This window comes from Saccostrea echinata, unplaced genomic scaffold, assembly GCF_033153115.1.
Source record: "Saccostrea echinata isolate AGI-Se365-2 ecotype Australia unplaced genomic scaffold, CSIRO_AGI_Sech_v1 ptg000008l, whole genome shotgun sequence".
Classification (NCBI taxonomy): Eukaryota; Metazoa; Mollusca; class Bivalvia; order Ostreida; family Ostreidae; genus Saccostrea; species Saccostrea echinata.
In genome coordinates this window covers 10,931,031-10,948,153 of record NW_026889757.1, presented here as the reverse complement: position 1 = coordinate 10,948,153, position 17,123 = coordinate 10,931,031, and the positions used below count along the sequence as shown (strand labels likewise).

Here is a 17,123-nt window from a genome sequence, read left to right as displayed (position 1 = left end):
ATTACGGGGAATTCCTGGCGCAAATTAAAGGGGGTATTTCTGAAGATTTCTTTACAGAATGCATATTTTTCCCAGCGAAGTGGTGTAGAACGAATCAGCATAACCATCTTAATTGTAAATAACGTTTTTAATAATATTTTGCAGATTTTAATAATATTTTGCAGATTTAAATTAAAAAAATATCCATAAATCTATATAATTAGATAACCGTGATAGTACAGTATCATTAAGGGTTCTTTTCTGCACATGCGAGGAAAGTATATATGTGTATTTTGTTGTTCAGAATCGCTCTACCATGAAGAATAGTCTCTGTAAAGATTTTTTGTTAAAATACCCCTTGATCTTGAACTTGTTTGTACTGTACTAGGGAAACCCCCTGTTGAGACAGGCATGACTTTACTTTATTACTCATCTACCCTGTATGTTTACGCGCGTAAGGTACACGGCCTTCACATGTACAGTGCGTTTAAATTATTGATTACCATGAAAATAAGATCAGAAGTACAAACTAAACTTAACTGGAAATTCGGTTAACCCTATACACTTTCAGAACCAGCGCGATATCAGTTTTGGAAAAACACATTTTTTGTGTAACCCAATCATGCCAACAGCAAAAGATAGTACCAAAAAAAATATGCCATGTGCATATAATTTGCATTCAATTATAAGATATGTAGGTCATATCTGTTTATAAACAATATAATGTGCGCGCATTTCCAGATGTTTTTTTAAAATCAGTCAGTGTTACAAGAAATACAACTGCACTTTTATTTTCTCTTTGTACAATGGATTTGGAGCATTTTAATCGACAATGTCTGGGAATATAGATGCTGATATTTTAGACCGAGAAGATGAGGGGGAGCCCTTGCAAGTGGAGATTAATCAAAACAAAACGAAAGCTGAATCAGAAGTACATTTAGACTGTGTTGAAAATTTGACAATAAAAGCAAGTGTCGACAAAGAGGCGGGAACAATTAATAAAAATGAAAAAGTTTCATTTCTATCCCTTGATTTCAACAGTTTAAAATCGTGTTGTGTGTTACTTTGCAGGCGGAAGTGCCCAGGGTGTGTTAAATATTGTCAGTACATCAAGTTGACAATTTCACTATCTGTCAACGTTGTGCTTGTTGCGTTGATCGTTTTTGTTGTATTTAGAAATGAAATCGATGATTCCTCGAATAATTCATCACACATTTCGTTGTCCCAAGCAAATAAGTTTGGACAGGGATGCAGAATTCGAAAAGACAGTGTTTGCGTTAGCTGCCAAACTGAACAAAAAAGATACAGATTGTCAGGGTATCACCTGTCGGGTTCAAGTCAGATCTGTTGTAAAGAAAACTCGGAATCCCTGAAGATCCTTGCGGGTCTGGTAAGTCAGTAAATTATCTCCTGGTCCATAACAGGAAAACTTTTAATGCTTTTGTAAAATAATCGATATCCTACTATTGGTTAACTATATCTTCTTACATGCTATTGTGGAAATACTATATATTTTAAATGACCTACGCCATCTTTTGATTCACAAGATCGAGAAGTAAAACACCCTTTTGCAATGTTTATCAATTGTTGAAAGTTACTTACGACTTCAAAATTATTTATTTTGAAGTTTTTTTTATGAATCTTATTTAATTCATAGATTACTGCTTTAAATGTTTTTACAGAATTAGAGAAATTGCGTGTAAAAACGAAAAAAAAAATCGTAAGTGCAAAACACGTTTTGTGTGGTTATAAATTGATATATTTTTTTTATTAAGAACCAATCATTTTGATAACTTGACGTCAGTTGTAGATAACGATTTAAAGAATATAGTTTTGATAATTACAACTTTGTTAGGCGATGAATTCACAAACATCGATAACACAAAGTTTAAAGGGTTAAAGACATAAACTTTGAATTTTTATCGACAATATTTGCACAATTTTCCATGAGACTGTATATTTTGCAGCTGTATACCTGTACCTTACGATTCTAAGCCATAGGTCTAATGTTTTTCTCTTTAATAAAAATTTAATTTACAACGGGACAGATTCTTTAAGAATTTTTCATAAGCACATCAAATTGGACACTGATTCAAATGTTTTATTTATATGTATATTATTATTCAGGGCCCAAATACTATCTATTTCTTTGGAATGCAGGTTTTATTTGCTAAAAGTAAAAGCAAACTGGAGTAAAAACTTTTAAAAATACTGATTTGTTTGTTTTTTCAAAGTGCAAACTTCTCCAAAACCTACGAGGGCGGGTGACCTTAAACGTAGAATTGACTTTGGAGAGCCTAATTATTATAACCGCGTGGACGTATAAGTAAATTAAAATTATTAATTTATGCAGTTTGCCTGTGTCACATAGAGAGACACAATACGCGATTAAGACAATTTCGCATATATTAGGTTAATGTATTACGTATAAGGAAAACAAGTCCTCTTTTGTAAGTGGAAAATGAGACTATCAGATCCTACAAGAAAGTTAATATTAAAGTTACTAAAAATCACACTGTTTCGAACATTTCAACCTGACCTATTTGTATTATTAAAATAGTAAAAGTCAAGATATTACTGCAACTACCAACTAGTCAATATACCTGAGCAAAAGTGACGTGTTTGATTAATACTACCTCATGTGTACCTGTGGAGAAAACAAAAAAATATTGCACATTTTCTTGACAGAAAAAAATCCACTTATTTTGAAAAAAAAGAAAACAAGAGACCCTACATGCCTACTTCTATGCTGTGCAATGATTGACGAAGGTTATTTAGTCCAAACTCGTTTAAATTCTTATAGTTAGGCCATATCTTTGAGGATTTAACCGCTCAATGTTTGGTGCCCGTATTCACCTGAATTTAACACTTCCTATTTGAATTCAAAGAATTGTACTTAAGCTTCCAATTTCCTTGCCAAAAATAAAAGCAAAATACAAAAGCACGTACATGTATCTGAATATAAAAATGATAAGAATATATTAATAGTAAATTGGATAATCATTACAGATTAGTCCTGTCTGAAAACCAACTGTTTAGTGAAAAATTCTAGAATCTTCAAGATTTTTACAATAAACACTTTTTTTAATGTGGCAAGATATACATTTACTGTGAATAACTAATGGCACCACCTTTTTTAAAAAAAATACCTTTATATACATGTACATTCACATGGACATTCTGGCCTGTTTGTTCATAATAGTTTTGTAAAAATGTGACAAAAACAGTAAACGCACGAATTTAAAAGCTTAATGAGGTTCTGTAGAACAAAGAGGAACATTCATGCCTTTCATGGAATTCAGTTCAAAATCAAATTGCAGAAATTAAGGTGGACAAAGAATCATGCAGACAACTAGACGTGTGGACACCCGATTTTTTTTCCGTTTGCAGAAGTAATGTACAATTTTTGGCCTTTTTTATTTCAATTTTTTTTTGTATTGCAGTTAATCTCGGAAAAAAGAAGAAAGAAAACAGAAGATTACGTTTTCTTATACTTTCCATCATTTCCTAGAAATGGTAAATAGAGGATATTCAATGTTTTGTAGTTGGATTTGGAATTTATTTCACTAGTGGGGCAGGATTTTTTGATTTATATTTTCACGAGTGTGGAAGCACGAGTGGAAATATTCACACAAAAAAAATCCTGTCTCACGAGTGAAATGAATTCCATATCCAACTACAAAAAATTGAATTTTGTGTTAATTACATTTTCATTTATTTTCCCTTTGCTTCTGTCTTTTCTTAACACAGTGTCGAGATTGAAAACATTCTAACATGGGTTTTAGCAACAATTGGGAAGAAATTGGCGGTTTTAGTCTCTATCAAGACGGTTTAGTTACTATCTCTATCTTATGACAGGCCAGAAATTATTTTTTACTTACTTTGATATCCTTCCACACTGCGAGAGAATATCACTTTGGTATCCTTTCACACTGTGAGGGAATATCGCTTTATATTTATTCAATAAATAAATCAAAATATTTCACTGTTGAAAATGTAATAAAAAGAATTATGCGTATAGTTGATGACAGAACCTATGATATATCAAATCGAACCTCCATACGAAATAAGACTTTGAATGGTATACATAGGCTTCCGGTTGGGGTTATATAATAAATGTAGGATAAAACCACAGACTTCCGAGTGTTCCATTCGAATGTCTCTGGTTTTATCCTACATTTATAACCCCAACCGGAAGCCTATGTATTCAAAGTCTTATTTTGTATGGAGGTAATTTTCGAGGAATAATTGAGTGGCTTACAATAAAGAGGCTCGATCAGAGATGTCTGAAACAATTTAATTGACAAGAAAATAGTCTTTCGAAGCGAACGATGTCATTTTACAGTAGGTTAATGATTGATATTTTAACAAAATACGAGTTTGAAGCGAGGGTGCCTGAAATTGAGTTAGGTACCTTATGGTAAAAATAAGTAAGGAGTGCCCCGTATACGAAACAAGTGCCTGTGTTTTATGTTATTAAAATTGATTGTTCAGGGCTGTTTTTTGGAGCATAGAAAACAATCATGAATTAGCATGACTATAACATTAAATAACATTAAAAACTAATGGTAATTATATAAAAACTAAATATTCAATGAAAGTAAATAGAAATTACGGGAACAGAATTATAGGAGGTAACACAGCTAAATTTTAGGTACTTGTTACATAATTACTATATATGAATAAGTTCCAAATAAGTAACTGTGTTTTCCTAAAATAAGTAGGAGGAAAACTCATTTTGCCTTATAAATGTATTTAAGTGTTTTTATTGAAAGTGAGTTTGTTTGTTTTTTCTTCATATGAGCACTAATTCTTTTTACAATTTTAGGTGATTCTAGTCATTTGAGAGATGAGAGTTTGAAGACTGAAATCAAAAGTGAACAAATACAAATGTTTCCTGGAAACAAAGTAATCGTTAAAAAGAGTGGGGCATACGTCATCTTCTTGGCAGTGACAAAAACTTCAATACGTCATGGCAATGTAAACATCAGTATCCATAGATACGGTGTGGAAGAACAAGTTATTTTGTCAGCATCCATTGAAAGCAAAAACGGCCAGTTGACGTATGATACCAAACAAATATCTGACGTGTTTTATCTGCAGAGCGGTGATTCTATTACAATTAAGATGAGGGGACAACAAACTTTGTACACGTTCAAGCAATCAAATTATTTTGGCATGTATAGAATTGATTCTGTTGTGAATTCGATATTCCAAACTGAATCATGAGAGAATTCAACTATTACATGTATAAAGCGTTCGGCTTTTAGTAGACTTTTTGCCATTTAATCTGTATAGTTACAATTGTCAGTTAATATATATATACAATATATACAACCGGGTTATATTGTTACCCCAATTTATACCGGTATTTTATGTGTTTATTTGTCTGCCAACGCATGCTAATTTTTGAGAATCAATTGAAAGTAAGATGTGACCTCGATCAAACAAAAACGATTATTTTGTACCAGAAGCCTGGCATTATTATCTTCTCTGTTTTATTTTTATACTATCAGGGAAAGACAGACCACTCATGATCATTTATAAAGGTCACGTGATTTATACGGTACAAATCGGACCTAACTGACACCCATGCAGTCCCAAAAAGCAGTTTCGTTGACCGCTGAAACCTCTGTAACTGTTTTCTTAAAATTTGGGACCACTCTGGACTGCTAAGCAGCTCCAGAACAGACCAAAAAGCAACCCAAGGCACTACTTTCTATAGCATAGGGTTGCTACTATTTATATGCTACATTTTATCTTAGTAGATGTGCTTACTTTATTGTGTTAGGTGGCGGTAAGTGCTCTTGTAGGGAACTCCAGTTTTATAAACCTTTTATGTTAAATTCATGGGAGCTTTTTTTCATATTTTTTCTTTGTTTGTAGATGATATAGATGGTTTCATCTTCACACTGTCAACGTTGCAATATCGATGATCTCAAAAACAAATACTAAGACTAGTATAAGAAATGGCTTATTTCAGAAGAATCAAAAATGACATTCAGGGCAATTAATTTCGTATGTGTGTATTTTCGTTTATTTCATGTAGAACTATTGATGAATGTTTATCTTTGTTTTAGTAAAACCACTACGTTGTAAATGATAGTAAATATACGATACATAAAAGAGTGAAAGATCATTTTGACTTAGAGCCCCAAAATTTTGTTTCTACATTAGAAGTAAGGTGCGTTATTTTATATTTTAACTAACCTTTAATAAATAGAGTGTTAGCTAAATTTAACATTTGATATACAGTTTTAGCATTGTGTTAGGTCATTTTGTAAATAAGATTTAACTTTGGACAAGTAAACCCTGGTATTTTTCCCTCAAGACTTTAAAATGTTTATCAGTTTGTTCTGTTACGGTAAAATTAGTATCGATCAATCATTCCTTTTAGGTCCTGTTTAAACTTTTTCAGTTTTAAGATTTCACAATATACATGAATGTATAGTCCCATACATAGTAAATATAGCATCAAGAAATGTATATTATTATTATTATTATTTTCAATATGATGTTTTAATTTGATAAGTTTTTCTTTATCTGAGGGTTATAAAGATAGATGCTGAAGATACTGTATTTTGTAATATAATAAATACATGTACATGTATGCAAAAATGTTTTATAATATATATATCATTATGCAAATGTATTCAAAACTTTAATGTATATACCAGCAAGTGTATTCTAAAGAGTTTTTCGACGTGCTGTAAAAATAGACAAGATATGTTAAATGTCAGTAATAAAAATATTTTCATACGTTGACTTCTGAATTAATGCTATGGCGGTTGTGAAACAAAAGGTATCAATTCTAAGAAATATATATTACCCTAAACTTTTGCACATAACAAGGCCCTGTTAATTTTTTTTTTAAAGTAAATTAAGAGTTTTTAAAAAGTACACGACAAAATATTTGTTTTGACCCAATATTATCTCCAAATTTTAACACTTTGATAAAATGAAGACCAAACGAATTAAAAAAAATCAGTAATTATTAACATTTACTTTCACAAATGTTGTTGCACAAATATTTATATTGTTATAACCAATATCGACAAAGCAACTTTTTACACACAGATTTTTTTTATTACCCGTGCAATATCTGAATGAAATGTATGGAGGTAACGAACAGTATTCAAGCTCAAAGTCCATTAAACAATATACAAATTTTGGAGCAGAGCAAACACGGACCTCTAAAACATCAGAGGTAGGATCAGGTGCCATGGAGGAGTGAGCATCCCCTGCCGACCGGTCACACCCGCCGTGTGCTCCTTGTCATGATCGGGAAATAACGGGGAAAAAACCGTCGACAATTCAGTATGTAAATAATGACCTAACAATATATAAGTATGAAAATCGTCAGTCAGCATTTGACTTAATGATAAACTATATTTGCTGACAAGGTCGTTGTATCGACCATAGAACTTCGAAATGACGACTTTTAAACGAAAATGCTGATGTTCTTGTTTCATCAACTTGTTTGTCAATAATTTACCTTGTTTTAGAAATTGTTCGTACGTAGAACATGCTCTTGCGTATCGAATCAACCGAGAGATATAAACCAGGTATGCAGGTGATGAAAGTATATTGCTGCATAAGTAAGGGAAGTTGATGTATATTCAGAATATGAATTGTGCATTCCAACTAGTGATGAATAAATAAAACGACTAGTTTTGACCGACTCGTGTATGTTTTAGCGTATTGTATTAAAAAGTTATGTTAAAGATAAATAACCAAAAAAATAAAATAAAATAAAATAAAATAAAAAGAATGGATTGATATGATATATATTTTTGACTGATTTTCAATGGGAATGACACAAATAGTAAATTCATAAAATATGAAGAAATCGTAGTTTTATTTGCTATTTAAATATGCGGCTAATTATACCATTTTCTTCATAAATCCATACAAATTTTTGCTCACATGACATTATTATTATCGATTAAATTTCCACATTTACTCTGGCAAACATACCATGTATATATGAACACAAATCTAAGATATACCGGTATTGCCGATTTCTGAAGAAAAAAAAAACGTGTTGGCAATGATAGAAGAAAGATAACTATTAGTAGCGATGATTGTGCACCATGAGTTGTCTGTTCAAAGTTTATCTTCAAATAAAACGTCGGCTTCTTATAATTTAGGTTTTGCAGTGGCGGATTTAAGGGGGGGGGGCGCACCCGGCGCCCCCCCCCCTAAAATTGTCAAAGTTAGCGTAAATCATAGTTTTTGTCGAGAAAATGTAAAAATGTCTACTTGGTAGACCTCATTTTTACCCTACAAAATCTCTAAAATCCAGGAGCTTCCGGGGGCTTCGCCTCCAGACCCCCTGCCTACTTACTGGGCCCCCTAACTTCAATTCCTGGATCCGTGCCTGTTTTGTTATGACATATCCATAGTTGGGGTTGCGATTTTGTTTTTTTGAAATTGCTTTTGACAAAGAAAATCAAATCTGATAATTAATGGCGAATGAGATCATGATTTCTTATCTCGGTATAATATTCAGACGTGGTGAAAATTTTAATTATTATTAAGAATTAATAAGCCAGAATTGAAATGAAATCATTCTCAGTATGTATGCGTAAAATCGTGATATGAATCACATCCTGGAGGTTGTGAAAGGGCTAAAATGGAGGACCAAAGATGCACTTTACTAGATAGAAAAAAGAAATGAATCGAGTTTTGATCGACTTAAAATTAATGTTATGTAAAGGCAATGGATAAAGAAAGATAACTGTAACGATGTCTGTGCACTCACAAGTTGTCTTACTAAAGTTTATCTGAGATTCGCTTGATTTTACTTTTTGTTTTTTAACATGTTTAAAACATTAACTGAAAAAGACATTCGTGATTTTTTCAGCTTGCTTTAGGCAAAGAAAAACCATATCTGATAATCAAAGGTGAATGAGATCATGACTTCTTACTTCTTATTACGATATCATTCAGAAATTGCGAAAATAATAATCCCCCCCCCCCCCTTAAAGAATAAAAGTATAATGCCAAAACTGAGATGATATTATTCTTGGTATGTAATGCGTAATTTCAGTTCGTTGTAATCGTGATTTAACAGAGCCTGACACATCAGTTTCACATTACCTAGGATGTTTACTAGAGAAAGAAACTGATGGATTGATGGTAAACTAACACCTAAACTTTATGATAAACGTAATGGCGTCTTATTTTCTTTTCTCAGCTTACCTTATTTATGTAGAAATATACTTTTATCTTAATATCTCTCAGTTGATTTGATACGAAGATCATGTTCTGTGTAAGAATAATTTCTAAACCGAGACAGGCTACTGACAAATACATGTACATGTAAGTTAATGTCACAAAGTTATCAACAATCTTGCTTTAAGTCTACAAACCCTTTGATGGACACAATGATTTTATTTGCAATAACAGACTGTAGTTGGTCGAGTGTTGGCTAATCTAATTATTACAAATTGTTCGATCTTTTTTTTTTTTCTCGACAGGGGATACTTACTTCTCCATGGGACCTAATCCCGCCTCTGATATCTTCAGAGGTCCATGTTTGATTTGCTCTCAATTTGTAATGTTTAATTGGACTTGGTAATTTCTGTTCCTCAACTTCACATTTCATTTCAGTTGAATCACTAGTACACCCTAGAGTTTGCAAAATTGAGGAGAAAAGATACACCTAAATTTGTGGATGAAACATCATTGAAATTAATTGTTTGTGAAGACATGTTATTTATTCTCAAGAATAACAATTGCTCTCGTTCTTTTAGTCAGGAGTATTGCTAACATAAATTAAAATGGCGCAATGGTTGTAAAGATATGAATAATATCGTAAATATCTGCCGAAAAAAGAAACTACTGATTTCTTAAAAATGATACTTACAATAAATTTTAAAAATGATCTCTGTATGGGATAAATGAAAAAGGTGAAAATAACGAAAAGTGATCGATGTCCAAAATAACCTACAAACAATACAAATATGTGAACAGGGCATAAAACACGGACCCCTGGAAATTCCAGACGTGGGATCAGGTGCCTACGAGGAGTCAGCATCCCCTGTCGGCCGGTTACACCTGCCGTGAGCCCTATGTATTGATCAGGTAGACGGAATTTAATCAGGTAGACGGAATACTCCGTAGTCAAGTTTAGTATGAAAACAAAGCACTAACAATTGGTATGAAATATGTCAATCAAAATACGACTGAGTGATAGATTATAATTGCTAACAAAGCCATTATAACGACCATAGAATTTACAAAATTCTGACTTTAAAGAGATTGTTGAAATTACTTTAACATCAACATATCTGTCAGTAGCGTGCCTCGGTTTAAAGATTGATCGTACTCGGAAAATGCTTTTGAAAATTTTTGAAAAATGATGAAATTTGGAGGCATGAACAACATATACAGATGATAGCGGAATATGACTACATAAATAAGGAAAGTTGGCGACGGAAAAACTGAAGTCATTCGTTTGTTATACAGTTTTGTTGTTTGTTGGTCCTTCATCGACGAGATATCTGAATGTCGAGTTGAAGGCCACAGCAAGTGTGTTCTTCTTCTCAGTTTTTGAATAAATTCTGCCTCATAGGAATATAAAAACAGGTCGTCTAATAAAGGAGCACAATCAGAACCCATCGAATTTCCAACAGTTTTTTGGAAGACCTGGTCTCAAAAGACTACCCAGATGTTGTCAATAAGAAACTCCAAGCATTTGCTTGACCCGGCAATGTATCTTTGTTTGTAAGGATTTTTTTGAAGTTTACGAATCCAGTATAGGTATGGTAGATCGAACTCCCCTTCGTTGACTGAAATGTTAAAAGTATATTAAACACTGAAATATGATTTAGAAGAATCCCATCCTTATAAAGTGAACTGTGAGTATAAGTTGGATTTCCAGATGTAGAATTAAGAATTTCTTCTGTAATTCTTTAATATATTCCTAAAACCCTTAATCCAGCTTATTAAGGTTTTCGCCTAACGATTGGGATAATCTTCGATAGAATTCACAATAAAATGAACTTTTGTCGCCAATTGAAAGATCGGGACTCCCTGTATTTAGGACATTTCAAAATGATTGCTTTTAGGTCGTCATTTTAACAATATTGAAATCACCAGTAATGACGTGTCCAGCGGGACTATAGTTGAAAGAAGAGGGAAGGCAAGAACACTTAATAAAGATTTTTCTTTAGATGTTCGAATTCAATATCTAGGAACTCTAAGGTTTGTTTATGATTGAAAAGTTTCCCTAACAAAAAAATACTATAGTTAACTATAATTAACTATAGTAAATCAAAGTGTCAAAGTTATCACTATAGGAAATCAAAGTTTTCAAAGTGATCACTATAGTGTCATAGTGATCACTACAGTAAATTAAAGTTTTCAAAGTGATCACTATAGTGTCATAGTGATCACTATAGTAAATCAAAGTTTTCAAAGTGATCGCTATAGTAAATCAAAGTTTTCACAGTTATCATTACAGTAAATCAAAGTGTCAAAGTTATCACTATTGTAAATCAAAGTGTCAAAGTTATCACTATAGTAAATCAAAGTTATCACTATAGTTAACTATAGTAAACTATAGTTAACTAAAGTATCTTTTTGTCAGGGTTAGAAGCAACAATTTGAAAATTTCTGTAGGTATATAATGAAGAGACATATAGGAATATACAGCTAACACTTTTTACCCAAACATGCTTTTTGAACTAATTGAATGCACATTTTGTAAATAAATATTTTGTTTAGAACTACACAAAGATGCAAACAAAAAATATGGAAAACATTGCAATTTTACTTAAGTTTTCATATTCATGATAGTGTTCATATTCATGATAGATAATTTTTCCTTTTACTACTGAGTTGCAACTTTTTTGCACAAATAACAACCTGAATGCAGTTAGCTATGTTATGAACTAAGTTTTCACTGTACTTTTTTTTGGATTTGAGCACTGTTCTCGCTAGAATGCTTTCCACTTAACTTTTAATTTATAAGTTGTAAGCATGTTAATTTAAAAGTTGTAAGCATGTTAATCTATAAGTTGTAAGCATGTTAATTTATAAGTTGTAAGCATGTTTGGAGTGAGGTTAGGTCCTTTATTTGCCTAAAATGTTTTCTTCGAATTTGAATCAGCCCTGTTCCAGGAAAACAAAAGCCTAGAAATTACATTTCGTTGGAGAAGAAATGATTTCTTGTGCTTTCTGAGTTATGGCATGCTGTAACATGATATACATGCAAGTTGTTTTGTGGGTATAATAAACAAGCAGACGTTACTAACGTACTTCAATATTTTCTGATCAGCACAAAAGAGTTTCTCAAACGCAATATATTTGCTATACTAACACAGCCAAGAAACAACCCCGATTAAAACTTAGTCTAAAGCAATTGAGGCAATTTCGGGGGGAGGGGGGTTATGAGGAATATGGTAAAATTATGTCAAATATTATGCTAAAAAATTATGCTAAATAAAAATACGTGGAAGATACTTCAAAGAGAATGGTATTCAATTCTATAAACTTTTTGTGAAGAGTAGTTCATAACATGACTATTTGCATTTAGGTTGTTACTCGTGAAAACAGGAGAACAACTAAGCACTACAGAGTAAATATAAATCATGAATACCAAAACTTTACTAAATTTGTTAAATTTATTATATAATTTCATTACATTATACAATACAGCATGACTTATTTTCGGGTTCATTGAAAAAATTCATTGAGTACACCTGGAGTTACGGTACAATGTTCCATCCTCAAGAATTCTGATCAAAGAATAGCCCTTTTTTTTTTTGGGGGGGGGGGGGGAGTTCAATTACTGGGCGATGGGGTCAAACATGGATACATTCATTCGTTCGAGAACAAAGTACAAATTGTTTGGACAGACTGTACGGACTTCTTGTTTTGAACAAAGACATTTGATATGGATATTTACTGAGCAATCTCATCATGATTTCAATGCAAGGAAACATGCATATTTCTAAATCAAACATCTCTTTTAAAATATCGGAGAGTTTACAAGAGATGGTTGATTTTGAAATATGCATGTTGTTCTTGTATTGAAATAAGATTGCTTCACAAATATCTATAAAATGTTAAAGCTTCAATAATAGGTTTAAAAAAAAATGTATACTAGTACCTCATATAGAGACTCCTAATAAAGTATCAAAATGAAATGAAAATCGCCCAGGAGTGCGACTACGATTGTGATTGATCGTTTAAATATAATATAAATGATGTGTTTCTTTGTCTTTTTATTTCAAAAGAAAATTATATAACTTTTAAACATTGTTCGTGTAATTTAATAATCAATTAACTGTAATTGTTGTATATTGTTAATCAAGGCCAATTGATTAGTTCACCTCACCTGTAGTAATTTTAATCCCCTTCTCCATTATCTATTCTGGCATCTTTTACCGAAGCAATTTCCACGAGTATAAAGAGTAACATAAGAGGCCTCAGATCCTACGGAGTGGTTAATAGATTTTTTGATTTGATATTAACCTTGGTCGACCGACCTACTATGAATTATCCACGGTTTTAATAAAGCCACATTTTTATGAATGAAATGAGACCGAAACTCCTAGGTCAACTCTGAATGGGCAGGTGAAGATTTGCAAGTTTTTAGTATCCCCGCCTATGACGTCACAAGCGAGGGAACTCGACTGTGAAGACAAATATAATCTCCCTCGCTTGGTATCCGTACTTCATTCATAATTTTTTTCGTTAACTTTCTCATAACCTTTAAACCCCCAGTTTCAATTCATTCATAAAATCAGTGAACAAAGCTCCTCCCCCCTCTGTTTGCAACCAATCACAGGCATCGAAACAAAGATTAAACGTAACTTGTTTTCATACATATACTGGGCAACTGTAAGTTTTCTAACATATGAAGAAGCTAAATTTCCGATTTATGAAGCAGTAACATATTTTGAAATCGGTTGTACCAATGAAATCTAATATCTTCGACATCGAATATGCAAGTTCCTTTGCTATGCAGGTAAGTCACTTCGCACTGAATTCTTCATCTGATTCATTTATTTTTTTTCTAAATTAAGATATAAAACTTTGTCATATTACACGGAAAGAGAACATTGGGAAAAGTTGCTAAAAGGTTTTAAATATTGCAAAAAACGTTTTAGGTTGGATATGACATGGAAAATGTAAAACAAACTAAAGAAAAGCACGTACATTGCCCACATTGCAAGTACAGTACAGATCGGAAGAACAACCTCAAACGGCATATTGTAACGATGCATCAGGATTCTTCCAAGATTTTAGAATGCTGTGATACTGTTTTCAAATCGAAAGCCCTGCTGCGTGAGCATGTACTATTAAACCACAGATCAGGATATATATGTAAAATTTGCAGGAGGAACTTTTGCCGGAAAGCTCTGCTCCGACGACATTTATCTGTCCATAATGGTCAGAAAGATTTTCGTTGTTCTATGTGTTCCTACGCAACTAGTCACAAAAGTAATTTAGAAAGGCACCAAAAAGTACACAATAGACCAGGTGAAGTCCCCGAGATCACAGAGAAAAAAGATTTTTCATATTTGAAAATAAATGATACGTTCCAAAAATCTTGTCCTCAGGGCAAAAATAATTCCAAACAACAGAGGCAAAGTCCTTTAGCAAGAAAAATGCACACCAAAATCGTAGCAAAATACCAATCCCTTTTTCATCGATGTGAAAGCTTTCTTCAAGAAAACAAACAAAACGAAAATGAAACACAAGCAAATATAAGCGATACATTTCATGATGACAGTATGAATCAAGTGAGGACAGAAACCATGGAACGTCAGAAAAATCCGAAAGAGCATTACTGTATTTACTATAAAACTTCAGTAAAAAGATTGTCGTGTATGCCTTATAAGTGTAGCTTATGCAATAATGTTTTTACTAGTCAGCGCCAAGAACAGGTGCATAGCTGTGTTCACATAAAAGACGACTTACCTGATGTCCCTATCATGTGTATGATTCTTAAAGGTATTGCGCCTGAAAATAAGTATCATTTATAAACCCTGTGATATGTGCCATGTTGCTGTTGGGATTTTGCTCGCATTGTAATCTACTTGAACAATTAAATATTTTTATCACTTCAAGGTATATATTTTTTTTCTCAATGGGAGTACGAAAATCACTTGTATTTAAGTGCATATTCGTTTGTATAAAACTGCAGTAGCAGGGAATTGCTATTCAATGTAATACTCACTGTAGTATATAATATATACGGGTGTGAACAGGTCACACAAAATACTCCTTTAGTTATGAATTTCAAATAAGTTACGGATATTCACTTAATTTCTTGAACATATTTCTGTTGTTTTACAAATGAAAAGAAAAAAATTGAGATAGCTTTAGCCTCCTTAGACTTTTTTGTCTCATTTGCTTAACTGTGAGTCGACTGCAGTTTGTAAACGTTTGAGTCCTATTTTTAACTTTCATCTACTCCTTGGTTCCAAAATATCTTTTTAGCAATGTAAATAGAAATAAATGGAAAATACACATGAATTTGTCTTTCTGCATTCCCTTACAAAAATATATTTACATATGAATAAATATATAACTATTACTGTCGTTCGGATACATTCATTACCCTAATAGACAACTTTCATTTACGCTGGTCAAAAAAACTTTGATTTATTATAATAAATACTGTGGAACTTTCATTTACTATTTATACTTTTATTTATTTTTTTTAGCTTTTTCGTAGCTATCTAGCAGGATGTAGCTGCTACAATCTTGAAAGCAGTCCTAGGTTGTTGTTTTCTTTTTAATTTCTCCGCTAATTTTGCAGAAATAAAACACAGTTGAGAAATTAATAAGATAGTGTACATTCCAAAAATATTCATTTATTTTACGTTTTTTTTTTTTCTGTTTTCGCAATTTAGATTCACATTTTACGACAAGGGGCAGTCCAAGCACGCTTTTGGTAAATCTTTATCAATACTTTATATTATCCCTGTCTTTACACTTGCACAGTAGAATGGAACTATACGTAAACAGATCAAAGCGACATCAGAACATATTGGCAGACAAACGAAACATTATTTTCTATTCTTTTGAAGTAGCAATTTTTAACTACTTTTTAAGAAGTAACATTTATCTATTTTTTTGTTGCGCAGAGCTCATTTAATGCATTAATGTAGTAAACATTGCGCTAAAATATCTTTTCCTCAATCTATATGGTGGATTTTAATATGATAAATACACTGAAAAATGAACAATATACTGAAAAGATGAAGTTATTACATTTTGAAAGTCTGTTTTATATCACACGTACAGTACATAGTATAGTTTTTGAAAAAAAAAAGGGCGGGGGGGGGGGGCAGGGGACGAAAGCTAAAACCATGCCTGGGATATCTTTGATAGATCAAAAAAAAACTTTTCGACAGGAAAAAAATCGGAATACATGAATATAGCAGGATTTAACGATACTACATCAAAACATCAAAAAGTGTGTGTGTGTGTGTGGGGGGGGGGGGGGGGGGCAACCGGCCTTTCTCATACTAAATTAAAAGTAAAAAAAAAAATGTGCGGAAAAAAGTGATTGGTGTTGAATTTTATGGAGTTTTTCACAATATTAAATCGCATTTCTACTGTTGTACTCCAAAATATTTGCTTTAATTGACCATGTTTCTTCGATTGATTGATTGATTGTATATTGTTTTACGTCCCATTCGAGAATTTTTCACTCATATAGAGACGTCACCATATACCGGTGAAGGGCTTCAAATTTTGACCTTTACTCGGCACTCAGGGCCATTGAGCAATGAGGGATCTTTATCGTGCCAACGCCTGCCGTGACACGGGGCCTCGGTTTTTAAGGTCTCATCCGAAAGACCCGCAACTTTCACTCCAAAGTGCCGAGCGCATGGCGAAGGAACAGTTGCTACCTATTTTTTATCGACTTAGGTCTGTCGCGGCCGAGATTCGAACTCACGACCTCCCGATCACGGAGCAAGCGCTCTACCGACTGAGCTACCGTGAACGGTCTGTTTCTTCGAAATTCATTTTATATCACGTTTTAAAGATTTTTAGAAGAATGCATAGAGCATTTATTTGACCCGTGCTAAACGTTTTATTAAAGTCACCTGGGATAACTAATTTAATTGTGATTTATAAAAGTAAAAGAATAAAAACGTATGGTTTCCTTAGAG

The 17,123-nt window shown here is 32.7% G+C and overlaps 2 protein-coding genes across 2 annotated transcripts; both read left to right on the top strand.

The window, feature by feature from the left end:
- Window positions 1–721: 721 nt before the first annotated feature.
- On the top strand, window positions 722–6,459 carry LOC133181418 (uncharacterized). The gene is made up of 3 exons (XM_061315931.1): window positions 722–1,369; window positions 3,423–3,495; window positions 4,808–6,459. Exons 1-3 carry the CDS (start codon window positions 812–814, stop codon window positions 5,206–5,208), a joined length of 1,032 nt encoding a protein of 343 aa, XP_061171915.1. The 5' UTR covers window positions 722–811; the 3' UTR covers window positions 5,209–6,459.
- A 7,450-nt stretch (window positions 6,460–13,909) lies between these two features.
- Window positions 13,910–14,981, top strand: LOC133181417 (zinc finger protein 484-like). The gene is made up of 2 exons (XM_061315930.1): window positions 13,910–13,960; window positions 14,103–14,981. The coding sequence occupies exons 1-2, from the start codon at window positions 13,910–13,912 to the stop codon at window positions 14,979–14,981; spliced, it is 930 nt and encodes a 309-aa protein (XP_061171914.1).
- The last annotated feature ends 2,142 nt before the right edge of the window (window positions 14,982–17,123 follow it).